The sequence below is a fragment of the Prunus persica genome, chromosome G4 (assembly GCF_000346465.2).
Source record: "Prunus persica cultivar Lovell chromosome G4, Prunus_persica_NCBIv2, whole genome shotgun sequence".
Lineage (NCBI taxonomy): Eukaryota > Viridiplantae > Streptophyta > Magnoliopsida > Rosales > Rosaceae > Prunus > Prunus persica.
In genome coordinates, this window is record NC_034012.1 from 16,856,972 (window position 1) to 16,875,411 (window position 18,440).

Consider the following 18,440-nt stretch of genomic DNA (forward strand, 5'->3'; position numbering starts at 1 on the left):
GATATCTGATTTGGGCTTTTTTTGGATGAAGTAAAAATGATTTGGGCTTTTGAAAATAGTAAAATTGGGCTCAAGCCCAAACCGATCACACTCAGAACCGACCCGAGAACCGAAGACCATTTACAGTTGGGCCCAATTTCGGGTTTTGCCCTTGACCCGACCCGACCCGAGAACCGAGCTTGCCTTCGGTTTGGCCCGCAGGTCGGCCAAAAATTGACCCGACCCGAACCGTGCCCAGGCCTAGGAAAAGCTGCTCTTCCCAAAGTGAGTTGTCTTTTAAAGCAAAATTGTGTTTTCTGTTTTGCATGTTGTTATTAGCATTGCAATGCCTCAATTGCATCTACTCTATTAAAGTTTTAATTGAATGATATGCTGTTTTTAATGTTCGGAAATTTTAGGAAAAGCACAAATTTGAAGAGGAGAAGGCTTACTTTCAAGAGGTTGATGCCTTTGAGTTGTTGGAAGAGAGAGAGGAGATTGCTGGTGGTTGAGAAACAGAGAGAGTGAGAATATAGGCGGCTGTGGTGGAGAGATAGTTTTAGGTGTATTTTTTTGTATCTTCTTATTATAAATAAATATATTGGACACGAATGAATAATTTTTGTGCATGTGCAAAAGTCAAATTAGATGAACAAAGCCACATAATGCCACATACGTGCCCAAAATTGTTGAATTTTAGGGCACGAAAAAGAAAAATCGTGCCTTTTGAACAATAGAAACTCCTATAAGGAAACTGATTAATTTATTGTGATTGCACTGTTGCAATTACCATAGAGCACGAATAATTATGCATTTTTGAGCTAAAGAGCACAAACAATATTGGTGGCTAAAATCAGATATTGTAGTACTATACGATCAGAAAAACACTTCAATACCACAAATTACACAAAATAAAGGACAAATGATCACTATTAGGAGCTTTTATTTTATATATAGTATAAAATTATATTACGATACCGGAGAATATCAAATATTTTATTCAAAGAAAAGAAATTACATGAGACTAACAATACTCAATAATGATTTGTCATTTAAACAGCATAAAGCTCACAATGCTGCTAATTTTGGCTTGGGAGGATCAACCAAGCAAATGTCAAGGAAGCTATCAATGGAAGTGTACTTGTATTCCGGATATAACTTGGAGGCCTCTAGGTTGTTTTCTGTGAATTCATAAACTTGACCTACGACGAATATATCGTGGGCAATGGACGCACGTACATTGTCAGCGTGAGGGAGTGCTGCAAGGAAGAAAGAAAGCAAAAGAGAAAAAAAAACATCATTACCACAAATACATAATATTTCTTCCTTCCATATTTAGATAACTAAGCAGATTAGCACTCAAGCGCTACCCGGTTAGTAAGTTAAATATGGAGTTTGATAAGTTTTAGATGAGAATTCTCACTCTTTGAGTATTCAATCAGTTGTTGTGCGGAGACATAAACCCTTTCAAGAGTGCGTCCTGTCTTCTTCTCCCAAAGAGAAATTAAATCCAACTGAGATATAATGTTTCCTTGTGGTCGACAAGTGATGGTATTGTTGGCTGCCCTTGGATCTGTTGCTGCTTTTATTGTGTAGGCTGCTATGTCTTGCTCGTAATTCATCACGACTAGACATGTACATAAAAAACAAAAACAAAACAAAAATCATATTTTCTCGCAAGCATATACTTCTGATTATTCGTTTCAATTGACACTTTTATTCAAGAATAAAATTTTGTGCAGCCAAGGTGACTTGAGGGGCAAAACTTTCCATTTAATCGTTGAGGTGAGGTTGCTTTCTTTTGATTTATTTTTACGTAATTAAATAAAAACCACCTAGAAAATAGAACATTATTTCATTGTGCATCAGAATTAAAAAAAATAAAATAAAAAGATTAAATAATATATATATAGTATGACTGTCAAGCTTATACCTTTGGCTTCACCAGTGCCATAAACAACGACTTCGTCCCTTTCCTCGTGAGGATTAAGCAAATAACTAACAAAATAGGATCCAAATGTGTTTCCACATACATAAGTGTGGGGAATTTCTGCTGCTTCTGTAGCCCTTCTAATCTTCCTTCTATCCTCATGGATAGCCTCAAAAGGCGCCAGTGTACTTTCTCTTGCTGGATCATTTCCAAACTCTGATGGGATAAATCTCTGTTTTTTACAATTACAATAAATATAATAGTTAGGCTTAAGTGCACATACTCAAGTAGGCGATATATTTTCACCAGCACGAGTAATATTTTCTTATCAGACTTATGATTATATTACGAGACTCTGTGAATGTAATCCACACATTCGGATAAGAATCAGTGGTTCATATTCACAGCCAAACCACAATATAGCATTTATCGTGTTTTCACCTTTATATTGCCGGCATCTTTGATGGCATTGATAATTTTGAACTGTTCAAGAAGTTGAGGGATAGGCAGCGTAGATATTACAACATCAACTTGTTTTAAAGCCGCGACTAGCTTTTCATGCTCATCCAGTTCACCCTGTTGAAATGGCAGTGAAAAGCAGAATATAATTAGTAGAGTTTGGCCAATTTAATTAGGAAAATGAGAGATTAACATTAATTTAATTACTTGGAAGATGGTGAGCCCCATGGCTTCAAATTCTTTGAGCAGCTCAAGCCTGGAAGAGTCGTTGCTGGGTTTGATTGGCCGAACGTAGGCATAGGTTGGGTGGCCCAAGGAAAGGCTTGCTTTCACCATGAATTTACCAAGATACCCTGTGGCTCCAATTATCAGTATCTTACTCTTCTCGTCCGAACCCATGGCTTCTTCTTCAGTAGTACTTTTCTGATGAGCAGCTTATTTTGAAATCTGGGAACCGATTAAGCATCCTTATATAAGAAAATTATGGCATGGCATCACATGGCTTGGTCCAAGGACGGACCGTCCCTATGACTACTAACCTGGGCTATGCCCCAGGCAATTTTTTTTTTTTTTTCCTAGTCTAAAATAGCAAACCCCGCACACCTCCCCAAGTTCCAATCAACCCATGTAAATGGACTCCGACTGACAGACTTAGATTTAGTGCATTGACTTGGTGGAGTTGCGTGTAAGGCACTTGCCCGTTTTAGTTCCAAGCCGCTTGGTTGGCATGGAGCCACGTGATTCTGTAAACCACATGACAGAGTAACTATGCATCCAAGCCACGTCATTCTGAAACCACAAGACAGAGTAACTTAAATCATTAGGGACCGGTATGTACAATTCCTGCCCAGAGAATGGCCCGTTTGGCTATGTAATAATTTGGATTTGAATTAAGAAAGTTTACTTTTGGTCCTGTAGATTGTCGGCTCTATCACTTTGGTGTTCATAGTTTCAATATTGTCAATTTTATCCTTATAGTTTTAATTTAGAGCAATACAAGGAACGTTTTAATTTCAGTCAAATTCCCCCAAATTCCTTTAAGTTTTGACAACGTGGAGAGGTATTTCAGTTTACTGGAGGCATCTAATGGTAAAACACAAGCTGGAACTCTTCCCATTCACTTTAGGTGAGATTTTTGGGTTTAGGGTTTCGAATTTTTTTTGCATATATGGGTTAAAATTTGGCTGAATAGGAGAAATTTGGCTCGACTCGATCAAAACACCCTTCTACCCTTCTAAGTGAAGGGCACGTGGTTAGAACTTAATGGAATTTTGATAGAAATTGAAATTTACCCTTAAACTGCTTCGAACTGAAAACTACAAGAATAAAATTGACAAAATTGATAAATTACAATGATAAAATTGATAAAATTGACAAAATTTAAACTATAGAGACAAAAATGATAAAACTGATAAACGACAAAGATCAAAAACAACTTTTTGCCTTGAAGACTTGAGATTCAAACCTAGATTGGAATCACTGTAATTTGTTTAATTGTTTATATTGCTCCATTTAATCCTCGTGCTCCCTTAAAGAATGAAATCATTCTTTTATAAGTTAGTTTTTGACTTTAATAGAATTCGTTTAGTACTTGTTATATTGCTCCATTTTTGTAATCCTCGTGTTAATAGCTTAATAGTATTACATTGTTGAAGGAAACACGTGATAATCACCACCTTAATCATAAGTGCTGCATCACCACAATACTTGTGCCACACTGGTTGACCATGATTAACTTCTAATAATAAGTACCTTAATCAAACAATAATCCAAATATTTTCACAGTTCTTCCCCTCACTGACGGACTCAGGAAATTTTTAAGGGAGGTGCAATATTTTGACCAGTGTATATAGTCACGTTAAAAAATGTATAGTTCACTCAAATAAAGCTAAACAATTATATATGTACTGAAAAAATTAATATTCAAATTCCCATGTCAATTCTCCATGGGATCCAAATTTTGCATAATCTTCTTGAGTTCATATGGATACACTCCACCACTCAAAACATCTCTCAATTAATTCATATGGGAGCCAATTGAAATTTTAAATTTTTGGTTATTAACAAATATAGATGGATAGAGAGGGGGAACAAATTAAGGGTAAACTGCCGAAAACCCCCCTTGAATTATAACGTTTGTCGAAATGTCCACCTTGAATTATTTTTTCAGCCAATTTAACCATCAGACTATTTTAAATGGCCAATTTAACTCCTGCCGTTAGTTTCCATATAGCTTCATCCAATTATCTATTAGAAATAATTAAATCTTTAAAAACTAAAAAAGCAAAAAAAAAACAAAAACAAACAAAAACAAAAAAAAAACAAAAAAAAACAAAAAAAGCCTAGCAATCAACGTCTTCCCCACCCCATTCCCCAAACCCTGTCTCTGCAATCCCGTATCTGCAAGGTATTTTCAGTGAAAGAGTTGCAGATTTTTTTCTAGTGAAAGAGCAACAGCGAAGGTGGATTGAGGAATCAAGATTGAAGTGAGATTTGCACTTCAAGAATCAAGATTGAAGAAAATTATGAAAATTGATTGAAACCTAGAATGAGAAATTTGGGATTTGGGTGTGCAACATGTTATCATCTGGTGGGATTTTTGGGGTCAAAATATCGTCTAGTGGGTGGACTGTCTGATTTCTATTCACCTAATTTGGCTCTCTGTCTCTCTTCCTACTCTGCAAGCTGCACCAAAATGGCTTTGCATGCTCCAGTCAATAACCAGCAGTGTCAGATTCACCGTCTAAATCTCCATCATCGAACCCAAATTCAGCTCCGAAATCTCTCTTTCAACATCCCAATCTCGAAGTTTGGCTTCTCCCTACGTTCTCGCTCGATTTCACATCCTCTGTTGTGTTAGTTTCTTCGCCATTCCTCTGTTGTAATTTAGGCCATGGTCACAAGATCTTGGTGATTTGGGTTTGTAATTCAAAATCCCCTCCCCCCAAGATTGTTCTCTCATTCGAGCTCTTTGGCAAAGCAGAAGAAAAAAAAATAATTTTTGCTGGTCTCTTAGAATTGTGTTCAAAGCCAAAAACCCATATGGGTTCCAGACTTGAGAGAGAGAATAAGAGAGAGGTTAAAAAATTAATTTTTAATTCAATAGTGAATCATGTGCCTGATATGTGACTTTTTTAATAGAGACTTGGATGGAAATTGCTAAAAACTAACGGTGGGGAGTAAATTGGTGATAAAATTTAGTACGAGTACTAAATTAGTTGAAAAAATAATTCAGGGTAGACATTTCAACTAGCGTGATAGTCCATATAGGTATTCAGCAGTTTACCCACAAATTAATGAATTGTGATGGGTTATTATCTTTAAAGAAGGAATTTTTGCGGTTTGTAGAGATTGCCAGTGGTGTATGGTGGTGAAGTGACATGAAAGTGACCAGGTTGACGAACTCCACAGGCCCAGTGGTCCCTAAGGAAAACAGGCCACCCACGGCCCCATAGAAAACCACAGCCCTTGTTCTTTTTTTTCATCTTTTTTTTTTCTACAGACACTACTACAAAAAATACTTTGCACAACGAAATAAGTTTGTTGCTCAAAGTACAATTTCGTTGTGCAAAACTTGCGCGACGAAAATTTCATCCCGCAAATCTCATGAAGATAGGGTTTGCGTGACGAAACATAATCTTCGTCACACAGAGCTACTTTGCGCGACGAATCTTAACGTCGCGCAAATCTATCTTGTGCGACGAATACTATTGTCGCGCAAATATATGCGCGACGAAATGTAAATTTACCTTGCGAGACGAATACTACCATCGTACAAACATTTGCATGACGAAATATAAATCTACCTTGCGCGACGAATACTACCATCGTACAAACATTTGTACGACGAAATATAAATCTACCTTGCGCGACGAATACTATCGTCATGCAAATATTTGTGCGATGAAATATTTTGTGTTTTAAATTTTTTTAATTAAAATACACTAATTTAATAGTTTGCGCGACGAAATATTTTGTTGTGCAAGGTTTTTGACATTTTGTTTTATTATTTCTCTTATATTAATTTAATTAATTTAATTTGTTTGAATTTTTACTTTTTAAATTTAATTTAATTGTATGATTTTTTTTAAATTACCTTAATTTAAATTGACATATTCAAAATAAAATTACATATGAATAATAGTGATCAAATTATCCAATAAATAAATAAATAAATAAATATAATATTCAAAATTTACACATAAATTAATAAAGTACAATAATAAAATCCTAATACAAGCCTATTGTGGTGGTAGTGGCAGATCATATGTTTCGATAGCATCCTAATTCTCAACTTTAGCCGTCAAAGTCTCGACGATTCCCTACAAAAAAATAAATATGGTCAAATAACAAAAAATTGGCATAATCTCCCCAAACTCCAATCCTCACCCTATACTCAACCCCAAACCCCACACAAACTCAAAATTAACTCCAAAAATATATATTAATGAAAAAAATTTAAAATTTGGAGAGAATATAGCTTTTGGCAAGATTGAGAGTGAGTGAGAATGAGAGGGAGAGGTGAGTGTGAGAGAATTAGATAAGATAGTGAGAGAGAGATGAGAGAGTGAGTGAGAGTGAGAGATAGTGAAAAGAGAGACTAGGGAGTGAGTGAAAGTGAGAGGTAGTGAAGAGAGAGATGAGAGATTAAGTGAGATGAGGAGTGAGTGTGAGAGAAAGGGTCGGATTTGGGGAGAGAGAAAGAAAGAGGAGAGATAAGAGTACAGAAAGACATTGAGAAAATGGTGGAGGAGTCATTTTGGTTTTAAAAACCGTATCACTTTGCGCGATGAACAATATTGGTCGTGCAAAGTCATAAAAAAACAATTTAAAAAAAAATTACCGCGTCCAATTTTTGGTGCCCGCCCAAATTTTAGAGTTTTGCGAGACGAGTTGTTGGTCGCTCAAATTTTTGCATGACCAAAAAATTCCCGCGTCCCTTTTTAGGTACCTGCCCAAATTTTTAGAGTTTTGCGCGACGAATTGTTGGTTGGTCGCTCAAAGTTTTGCGTGACTAAAAAATTCTCGCGTCCCTTTTTAGGTACCTGCCCAAATTTTTAGAGTTTTGCGCAACGAACTGTTGGTTGGTCGCTCAAAGTTTTGCGCGACAAACTGTTGGTTGCACAAAGTTTTATGCAATGAAAAATTGGTTCGTAGCTCAATATTTATAAAAATAATTTTATGAATAAGAAAAAATAAAATAATTTTATTTTACGATTTAAAATATAATAAGGTTAAGCTGACAAAATATGTTTTCGTCGCACAAAGAAAATAATAAAAAATAAAGACAAAATTTAGTTTAACAATATAAGATATAAAAATAAGTAAATAAGGGTTAGGCGACGAAATATTGATATTCGTTGAGCAAAGTTTTAAAAAATAATAAAAACTTATGAAAACAACTATATCTTAAAATTTATAATGTATAATTAAGTAAAACAATTAATTGGTTTGCCCGACGCATGTTTACATTATGACCTCATGCTATTGGTTTTTGCACAATAACACATTGTTATATTTTTTTTTTAAAAAAAATTTATAAAGTTCACTGAAAATGTGACTTTACTACCTTCAAATTCAAAATTTTTTTTCTAACAAAAACCCAGTCCTAACTACAATAATAAATTTAAAGCTATTAAAAAATATATCTACTATTCAATTTCTTAAGTGTTATACGTACAAAATAAATAAATTTAAAGCTACTTAATAAATAAATAAATAAATAAATATATACACACACAATTTAACGATCCAACCGTCAAACTTGTTTGTATATACTTCAAGATCTTATATCCCAAAAATCACAAAAAATAAACATTCAGAGATATAGTAACGGGACAAAACTTTTTGACGGCTATAAATGAAAAATCATGATTTAACGGTTATTTTAACTCCGATTTTGATTATTTGTTTTACAGCTACACTCCTTGACCCTATATGAATACAATGACTGAATATGATCTTCAATTTAAAATATTTACACTAGTGGATACCACAAAATCTTATGTTATATTTAATGAAAGTATAAATAAACTCTTAATTGTTAGTGAATATATTGTTTTGATGGCATATGCATTCAACGAAATTAGTTTCAACGATCCAACCGTCAAACTTGTTTGTTTATACTTCAAGATCGAATACCCCAAAAATCGCAAAAAAACAAACCTTCAGAGATCAAGTAATTGGACAAAACTTTTTGACGGTTATAAATGAAAAATCACGATTTAATGGTTATTTTAACTCCAATTTTGATGATTTTTTTTACAGCTACACTCCTTGACCCTATATGAATACAATGACTGAATTTGATCTTCAATTTAAAATATTTACACTAGTGGGTACCACAAAATCTTATGTTATATTTAACGAAAGTATAAATAAACTCTTAATTGTTAGTGAATATATTATTTTGATGGCATACGCATTCTACGAAACTAGTTTCAACGATCCAACCGTCAAACTTGTTTGTTTATACTTCGAGATCATATATGCTAAAAATCGAAAAAAAATAAACATTCAGAGATCAAGTAATGGGACAAAACTTTTTGACGGTTATAAATGAAAAATCACGATTTAACGGTTATTTTAACTCTGATTTTGATGGTTTTTTACAGCTACACTTCTTGACCCTATATGAATACAATGACTGAATTTGATCTTCAATTTAAAATATTTACACTAGTGGATAACATAAAATCTTATGTTATATTAAACGAAAGTATAAATAAACTCTTACTTGTTAGTGAATATATTGTTTTGATGGCATACGCATTCTACGAAACTAGTTTTAACGATCCAACCATCAAACTTGTTTGTTTATACTTTGAGATCATATACGCCAAAAATCGAAAAAAATAAACATTTAGAGATTAAGTAATGGGATAAAACTTTTCGACAGCTATAAATGAAAAATCACGATTTAATGGTTATTTCAGTTTCGATTTTGATGATTTTTTTTTTTTACAGCTACACTCCTTGACCCTATATGAATACAATGAACTAATTCGATCGTCAATTTAAAATATATTTTATAACAAAAACCCAATTTGAACTACAATAATATATTTTTCTAACAAAAATCCAATCTCAACTAGAATAATAAATTTAAAGCTACTTAATAAATATATATACCATTTAATTTCTTAAGTGCTATGCATACAAAATAAAAAAACAAAAATAAATTGGTTTAGGCGACGAAATATTTGGATTACGTCATGCAAAGATTTTAAAAAATATTTTATTTATTTTTGTAAAGACTTTGCGTGATGAAACACACTTCGTCGCTCAAGACTTTGTACAACGAAGTTTATTGTTTTGTCCCGCAAAGTCATACAAAATTTTAAAAAATAATTTTTTATTTTATTTATTTTTGTAAAGACTTTGTGGAACGAAACACACTTCGTCGCTCAAAACTTTGTGTGACGAAGTTGTTTCGTTGCGCAAAGTCTTACAAAATTTTAAAAAATAAATTTTTTATTTTATTTATTTTTGTAAAGACTTTTCGTGACGAAACACACTTCGTCGCTTAAAATTTTGTGCGGCGAAGTGTAATGTTTCGTAGCGCAAAGTCATACATACAAAATTTTTAAAAATAAATATTTTATTTTATTTATTTTTGTAAAGACTTTTCGTGACGAAACACACTTCGTTGCTCAAGACTTTGTGCAACAAAGTTTAGTGTTTTGTCGCTCAAAGTCACTCTGAGCAACGATGTTTTGTTGTCGCGTAAACTTTGTCGGGCAAAGTGACTTTGTGCGACGATGTGATTTTCGTTGCGCAAAATTTAGTCGCGTAAGACTTTGAGCAACCAAGTTTTTATTTTCGTCTTGCAAAATTTGGCCGCGCAAGGGTTTTTTTCAACTAGTGAGATGTGCGCTGCGTGCAGCAAAGAACAAAAAAGAACAGGTCGCTCAGTCATTTAATTAAACACTTAGTAGGCAACTTCAAGACAGACGAGAAGGGCAACTTTCAGTAAAGGAAGGTGTACATGTAAAAGAGTGGCCTAGCTAAAAGAAAGAGTATGATGAATGATGGTAGGTGGATTCCCGTACCATTCATGTCACATGCAGTATTTGTGCTCAGAGAAAATGAGGTAGCCTATCTGCAACTCCATTGGCCTCTCTACGAACGTGATTCATAATGACATGGTTTTTCCTCTGCTAATATGTTGAACAACCACTAGGGGCCAGCTAATGTAAATGCACGTAAATGCACCGACACAGTGACTGATTACGCAGCAGTTCATACGTGCAAGTGGCTGAGTGGGCCTTCAAAAGGCCATGGCCATGCAAAAATTATCAACATTTATGCAAGTTTGCTCCTAGGATGCCATTCAACGAAGGTGGGAGTGAGTAGGAGAGGCAATTCTCAAACACAAAAGATTTGATGAGGAAGCAGTGGGTATTGTGGCACGTGATTCTAGTTGGAATTTTATTGCTGGGAGAGCCAAGAGATTTGATAATATTTTCTCAGCTTTTACACTCTGAGCTTTTGACAAATGGAGGGTGTAGCTTTGGCGATGGAAAGTGGTTTTACAAATGCCTGTTTTGAAAGTGATGCACTTCATATCGTGACGTGCTTAAAAGTCCACCACTTGATTGATTCTAAATTAGTCCGCTGATGGAGGACATTAAGAAATATTTGCTCATATACTTATTCTTAACACTAAAATTATAAATAAACACTACACCATTTAATTTTTATAAATTTTTTAAAAAAAAAACTCAAAAAATAACAGCTGGCTTTATTGAATTTAATTTTGATTATTAAATTACTTTGATGCCCTATTGAGTGTTTTGGGATTTTTTATGAGGTTTTGGGGTTGAGTTTGTTTTTAGAAATCAATGGCAGTTTTGTAATTTAAAATAAGTTAAAAGCCTTTTTGTTATGTTGTAAATGAGTTTTGGGTATGTTTCTAAAATCCATTTCATATAGGGTTTTTTTTATAAACGCATATTATGATTATGCTAGCCAGATTCACATTCAAATGAACTGAATCAATATATATATATATATATATATATGTGTGTGTCTATAATTACCAAAGAGAGTGGTCCATTTCAGTCGAGTCTGCCAAAACATCAAACATCCTCTTTTGGGAGTGGTCTATTACCATAAAGGAAAAAAGAAGAAGGAAAAAGGAAGCCAGATGAAAGTTGTGAACCAAACAACTAGAGCCATCATTTTCAAACTGTAATTGGATAACGTTGTCTCAAATGTGACATATTTTAATGTTTGAATTTTATTAGGGTTTTGTGAGGTAGCGGTTGGTTTTGGGTTTGGAAGGAATCTTTGAGTTCATGGAAACGTGATGCACGAGACATAGGAGACAAAACTGGGTTTGGAAGGAAGCTTACGTATACAAACACAAGACTTTGGACTCAACTTCTCAATAGTTAAAACCAAAGGACGTACAATTCCAAATTCATGTTCGACGGATCTTTCTCACCTAAAAAAAAACACATAGGACAAAACTTTGTAGGCCCAAATATCGTACATTTTTATCATGCATCTCACATGTCATAATTTCATCCATTAATTTGACCAAGTATAATGTATTCGATTAGGTATATATTTATATTTATTTGGAATATTTTCTTTAATTAGGTACTAAGATTTAGGTTACAATTGTTCAATTTTCACCACACATTTCTATATTAAAGAAAATAGCCATAGTTAAGTCTTATTATTTAATGTTTTTATGCAGAGAAAAAAAAACAATTTGGCATATTACTTAGCAGATTTTATTATTTAATTGTTTTTATGGAGAAAAACAATTCATTAAACAAGGTAAACTACTTTTTGGATTTCTTGAGTTTTAAATAAATTATAAATGTTTACTTTGATTAGAGACTTCATCATACCCAATGGGGTCGGTCTACCATCTATCCCACTGAAATAGGGCCTTAACTTGCAGACCAATGATCTTAGGTTCAAACCTCAAGGACACCTTTATATTGTTTGTGTATGAAACCCCCTCCCATTTGTAGTTTTTATTTTTATAGTTTTTTTTAAAAATTTATATTGTGATTTGCATTGTGGATAGTAACATATGAATTCTGAAGCAACATCATCTAATGACCCTGGCATTTTCAAATAACATATATATAACTACCACATTATCATATTGCACGTAGATAGTGGCCAACATTCACAAATACAAACAAGAAAGTATAAAATAGTAATAAGGATAGTAGTTTTCCATTTTATCCAAAAAGAAACCAGTCATTCAAATGCTGCTAATTTTGGCTTGGGAGGATCCACCAGGCAAATGTCGAGGAAGCTATCAATGGAAGTGTACTTGTAATCAGGATATAACTCGGAGGCCTCTAGGTCATTTTCTGTTAGTTCAAAACTCATTTGATCTCCTTTAATGAATATGTTGTGCAGAATTGACACCGCTATGTTGTCCGGGGAAGGGAGGGCTGCAAGAAAGAATGGCACACAAAAAAAATATCACTACCACATTATCATATTGCTTGCTTCCATTTCCATGTCCAAAGACACAATGAGAGAGAATTGTTTGGTATCAAATCCTTTCGTTCGATATAACTTCTGAACACGAAAAAAAAAAAGATTAATTGCTTACTCTCAGAGAGCTTGAGTATTTCTTCTTCTGAGACATAGCTCCTTGTAAGAGTGCATCCTGTCTTCTTCTCCCAAGAAGAAATCAAATCCAACTGGGACACAATGTTTCCTTGTGGCCTGTAAACGATGACACGGTTGGCAACCCTTGGATCTGTTGCTGCTTTTATTGTGTAGGTAGCAACATCTTCCTCATAGTTCAACACGGCTAGACACCAGAATTACTTCAAACATAATTAGTAAACTAGCCACTTGGCACATGCTCACGCATGTGGCAATTGGTTTTCTTCTTTATTTTTTATTTTATTTTATTTTTAGAATTAAGAAAAAATAATATGGGTAATTATGTTCCATAAAAGTATGACCTATTATCTAATTTTATTTTTAATTTTTTTTAATATGAAAAAAAATGAATTTACTATATTATCCTGATTTAATTAATAATTTCAATTCTAATGTTCGAATTAACCAAGGAAATTTTCCAGTATTTTGAAGTTTCACCATTTTCTGCCTTTTGCTATATTCAGTTACGTTCCATCTCACTTTGAATAAAATAAAAACTAATAAACATGTTTTTTTTAATATTTTAGTTATATGAATATAAATTACATTTTCGTCAACAACAAAACCAAAACAAAAAAAAAAAACAAGTTGAGAACAATTTTTTAGAACAATTTTTCTAATAACAAGTTGAGATTTCCTAATAAATTTAGCCGACTTTTAGCTACCAAGTTTCGATTCCATTGTTAAGGGTTTGTTGGTGCATTTATTTATTTATTTGTCAACACATTTATTTATTTAATTTTAACTATACGATCGAGAATCGAAATGAATATATCTACTGTCTTAAATATTAAAAAAAAAACAAAATTATGAGTTTGCAAACACATAAACATGTCTTAAACGAATATGTCTACTGTCAACTCACCTTTGGCTTCACCAGTGCCCAAAACAGTGACTTGGTGGTTTGTTTTTTCGTGACAATCGTTGTTGGAGAGAGATTACGTCTTCCAGCAAAAAAGTTGGAGAGAGAAAAAATTTCTTTTATTTTTATGAGAGAAAAAATAAAATTAATGATTGTCTATTTTAAAAAATTAAAACTACTTGCCATGTAATATTTAATCTCAACCATTGAAAGTGGAGTAATCTAATGGCCCAAAAATTGTGTCAAAACTAGTGTCAAAAACATAGTGCCACGGATCCGCCCCCATATATATATGTTTATGTTATTTATAATATATAATATTATTATAATATACATATATACATGTATATACACATATATGTGATATATATTATGTATGTATATATACGTATATATTATATATATTATAAATTTAAGGACCCGCCCCGAATTTTCTCAAAATCCGAGACGAACCCTTTGGAATTCCTGACATCACCCCGATGTCAGGCCCACTTACTAAAAACCGAGACTTCCTGCCGAAATTTCGGCAGAGTCTCCCCTATAATTTGGACATTTCCCAAAATTTCAACCTGCATAAAAACGCATTTAATATCACCAACGGGCAGCATGCACAATATAATCTCATGCAAATTCACATAAATGGCCTTCGGTCTTCCAATAATTCTCAACAAACTACCAAACACACTAATAAAACAATTCATGCCTTAAGCAAGGCAAACACTAAATTCAAATATAAATTATGACTATTAAATTTCAACATGCATCACTTAACCCTTCACATTTCAATATATGAGGTTTTAGCCTCCTAACACAATCACATTTTCACCTAAATTTCAGGACCAACCACAAGGTCCGAATCAATCTCTCTAAAACAATGTGTCTAACATTTAGTCTGCGGCTGCACCTAATAACCTTAGGCTGCCTACGTACCCTCCTTGAGGGATCAAGCCACACGTAGTTCTTCCCTAAAATCCAATTCCACACTTGGGCGATACCTTATTTCAGTTCTTTGTATTTTATATAATCTCCCCATACGCCGGTACAACCCACGCCACGTATGGGGCCTGTCAACATGCCGGATAACCTACGCCACGTGCGACCATGCCATACTATCATTATATCTCCTCATACGCCGGTACAACCAACGCCACGTATGGGGTCTGTCTCAACGCCGGATAACCTACGCCACGTGAGACCTGCACATCATATCACATATCTCCCCATACGCCGGTACAACCAACGCCACGTATGGGGCCTGTCCCAACGCCGGATAACCTACGCCACGCGGGACCTCAATATCACATCACAAATCTCCCCATACGCCGGTACAACCAACGCCACGTATGGGGTCTGTCGACACGCCGGATAACCTACGCCACGTGCGACCTCAACAAAATATCACAATAGCTCCCCATACGCCGGTACAACCAACGCCACGTATGGGGTCTGTCTCAACACCGGATAACCTACGCCACGTGAGACCTAACTTTCACTTGGTGGTGCTTGTAGTGAATCCAAAGTCCGAGGAGGTACCTAGAGTAGTGCGTATAGCACTCCAAACTGACATTCTAGACTCTGTTGTACCCTTGTACAACCATATATAATTTATATACTAATTCTAATATTGTGTAACCCTCCACAACAGTCTAGCTCCCGATAATTCCCCCTGGAAGGGTGAGATTACTCCGGGAGACTCACGGTCAACCAAGGGTCAAACTACTCTAACCCTGGTCAAACGAACCTGCGGAACCCACGACCTCCAATTTCCGATCCGAAGGTCCCTATGGGTTCTACCAGGTACAGGACACTTGTCCTGCCAGTTTGGTTCAGATCGGACGGTCGGATCGCTCACGATCGCACGATCTGACGGTTAATATAAAATATAAACTTTAAATTATTATTCGGAACATCCGGGGTTCCGATTCACGATCCGTGAATTCCTACACGATCCTAGAAATACCTAGATTAACATATATTAAATTTGGGACCGTCCGACGGTCCCAACCTATCGAACCCGGATAACGCATAATATGCGATTATCCGTTCGATAGTCAAACGACGTCCGTATTGAGATCCGCGAAATCCTACGCACTCGTGACAACCTAAGGATCTCATCGGAACACAGTGATATTTTTCTACAGCGCCCACGCGCCGCCGCACGCGCCGGCAGCGCGTGGGTGCCTAAAGCGATAACGCTTCGCCGGAAAATCTCAAAACCACGGCTCCAAACTCCTACCCTAGGTATAACACCCTATTTGGAGCCACTTTTGTTCTGGACCTACCCCAAAAAGTGGCCGGAAATGGCCGATCACGGCGACCGAAGTTTCGGCCGATTTTCAATTCGAAAATCGAGTGATCTAGAGATCGAATCGATCAAAACCCAACCAACAGGCAGCTAGAACAGCTCGAGAGGTTCAAGATCCATACATGGGTCGACGGAAATGGTGGCCGGAGGAGGGAGATCGACGGCGTTGAAGTTTGGACGACGTCGGCCGCTTCATCTCCAAATTCCGGCGAATCCGCGGCGGCTGGCGGCGGGAGGTGGCTGGGGTAGGAAGAGGACGACGGCCCGGTCATTTTGGTACCGGTCCCGTCGTCATTGGTGGCCGGAGGAGAGCACGGCCGGCCAAAACGTGGCCGGCGGTCGCGCGCGAGGGAGAGGAGAGAGAGAGACCCGCGGGGGAGAGAGAGAGAGAGAGAGAGAGAGAGAGAGAGAGAAAAATCTGAGTTTTTATAAAAAATTCTATTTAGAAATATTTACGATTGTGCCACTGGGTTTCTTTTGACCATATCTCTCTCGTTACAACTCCGATTCGAGCCCACTACGTGTCTATGAACTCGTCTCAGTACGACCTATCCAAAAATACAAGTCGCGGTCCCAAACTCTCTCCGGTTAAAAATATGACTAAAATACCCTTAAATAATTAAATAATTAAATGAGGGTTAAATTTGGGGTCGGGGTGTTACAATAAAATACATATATACATATATATATAGATATTTTTGAAAAAATAAAAAAATCTAGTCCTAGTCCAAGCATACACCAAACGTAGGATAAGTGTTATCCAACTTAGACTAAGCCAAGCCAAGCCAAGACAGTCCCTAAGCATAGTCCATGCCAAGAAAGCCTTGTGTAACAAACGAGCCCATATAATGTTGATCCTAGCCACTAGTGCAAATGTCTCTTGATAATCAATACCCTAAGTCTAAGTAAAACATTTGGCCACAAGTCTAGCTTTATACCTATCAATAGAATCATCAGGTTTATGCTTAATAGTATGAAGCCATCTATAACCAACTGGTTTATTCCCTTCTAGCAACAGCACTGACTCCCATGTTTGATTTTTCTCAAGAGTTTGCATCTCTTCTGTCGTAGCACTAGTCCATTTAAAATAACACTACTAGAAAAATAGAAATAGAAGACGGGAATCCACCGTCGTCTAGAAGGATTTCAAACCGTCGTGAAATCGACTGCCATCTTTTGATACATAAAACAACGACGGCAAATAACCGACGTCATTATGACATTCTACGTCATAAAATAACAAAAAACTGACGTATAATTGATATATAAATAGCATAAAGGAAAACTTTGACAAAATTACACGACGGTTTCAGGAAAACAAAGACGTCTAAACAATGTTAGATGTCAAGAAATACATAAAATCCGACGTAAAAAAGCTTATCCACGTCCACAATTGAAGGAATACCGCCGTGTATAACGTAGAAACCGTCGTGGTTAATATATACTATGTTTACATATATAAAAACTGTTGTCTAAAATATACAAAAAATAATAAAAAAAGAAAACTTCAACGAACTTAGATGATGTGTACATAAAAGAAGAGACGTCTAAAGCATATTACATGTCAAATATTTTAAAACACTGACGTCTGAATGATTTAACATGGCACACCTTTATTGAAAACCGACGTAGAAATTCCTAACCACAATTCCCTATTTATCCGTGGACGTTAAAAACTGTTTTGACGGCGTGAACATGGAAAGAAACATTGTGGATTATCGCTTGAACATCTGTTAATGTAAAATAGCAGTCGTGGTTAAGTCCTTTACTACGTCTCGAACGTATAATTTGTCGACGTTAATGATCACTTACCACGTCAGTATTTTTATAAGCATTGACATGGTTGACATTTTAGAAGTCACTTATGTACACCTATTTGACGTGTGTATTTTTTGAAACGTCATTTTTTTAATCCTAACCGACGTGCAAAATGGCTGTCACGACAGTTAATGGAACTAAGTTGCCTTTATTTCTCGCTTTAGACGATGGATTTATTAATAAGTGGAAGTGATGTTTCCTAAAATTCATCGGTTGGAGCACTATCCCATCGTGTTAATTTAAAATCCACGTCGTCATTTTTTTCGTGACAGTCGTTGTTGGTAATATCGTTTCGCTGTTTAATTTTAATTTATAGAAGTGTTTTCTTTTTCAAACTAGGTTTTTATTTCTTTACGATCTTTTGCATTGTAATTCCATGTCATTTGTAGATATACGACGTTGGTTATGTTTGAGAAGTCTGTTTTTGCCCTTTTTTTAAC

General features: G+C 35.4%; 2 protein-coding genes across 2 annotated transcripts; both read right to left on the reverse strand.

Annotated features, from left to right (window-relative positions):
- On the reverse strand, positions 957-3,050 carry LOC18779960 (isoeugenol synthase 1). The gene is made up of 5 exons (XM_007213054.2): positions 2,576-3,050; positions 2,351-2,485; positions 1,913-2,141; positions 1,403-1,606; positions 957-1,238 (listed from the first exon to the last, which is right to left on the reverse strand). The coding sequence occupies exons 1-5, from the start codon at positions 2,765-2,767 to the stop codon at positions 1,048-1,050; spliced, it is 951 nt and encodes a 316-aa protein (XP_007213116.1). The 5' UTR covers positions 2,768-3,050; the 3' UTR covers positions 957-1,047.
- Positions 12,473-16,454, reverse strand: LOC18779866 (isoeugenol synthase 1). The gene is made up of 4 exons (XM_007212826.2): positions 16,280-16,454; positions 13,881-13,910; positions 12,957-13,160; positions 12,473-12,792 (listed from the first exon to the last, which is right to left on the reverse strand). The coding sequence occupies exons 1-4, from the start codon at positions 16,452-16,454 to the stop codon at positions 12,593-12,595; spliced, it is 609 nt and encodes a 202-aa protein (XP_007212888.2). The 3' UTR covers positions 12,473-12,592.

What these genes read in the sequence shown, in the direction of transcription:
- LOC18779960 (XM_007213054.2), bottom strand. Translation starts at nt 2,767, where the DNA reads ATGGGTTCGGACGAGAAGAGTAAGATACTGATAATTGGAGCCACAGGG. An exon ending in TGGGGCTCACCATCTTCCAA is followed by an intron (nt 2,486 to 2,575) that starts GTAATTAAATTA and finishes CCATTTCAACAG; the next exon opens with GGTGAACTGGATGAGCATGA. An exon ending in ACTGATTGAATACTCAAAGA is followed by an intron (nt 1,239 to 1,402) that starts GTGAGAATTCTC and finishes TCTTCCTTGCAG; the next exon opens with CACTCCCTCACGCTGACAAT.
- LOC18779866 (XM_007212826.2), bottom strand. Translation starts at nt 16,454, where the DNA reads ATGACCGGGCCGTCGTCCTCTTCCTACCCCAGCCACCTCCCGCCGCCA. An exon ending in GATCTTGAACCTCTCGAGCT is followed by an intron (nt 13,911 to 16,279) that starts GTTCTAGCTGCC and finishes CAAACCACCAAG; the next exon opens with TCACTGTTTTGGGCACTGGT. An exon ending in GGGCACTGGTGAAGCCAAAG is followed by an intron (nt 13,161 to 13,880) that starts GTGAGTTGACAG and finishes TCTGGTGTCTAG; the next exon opens with CCGTGTTGAACTATGAGGAA.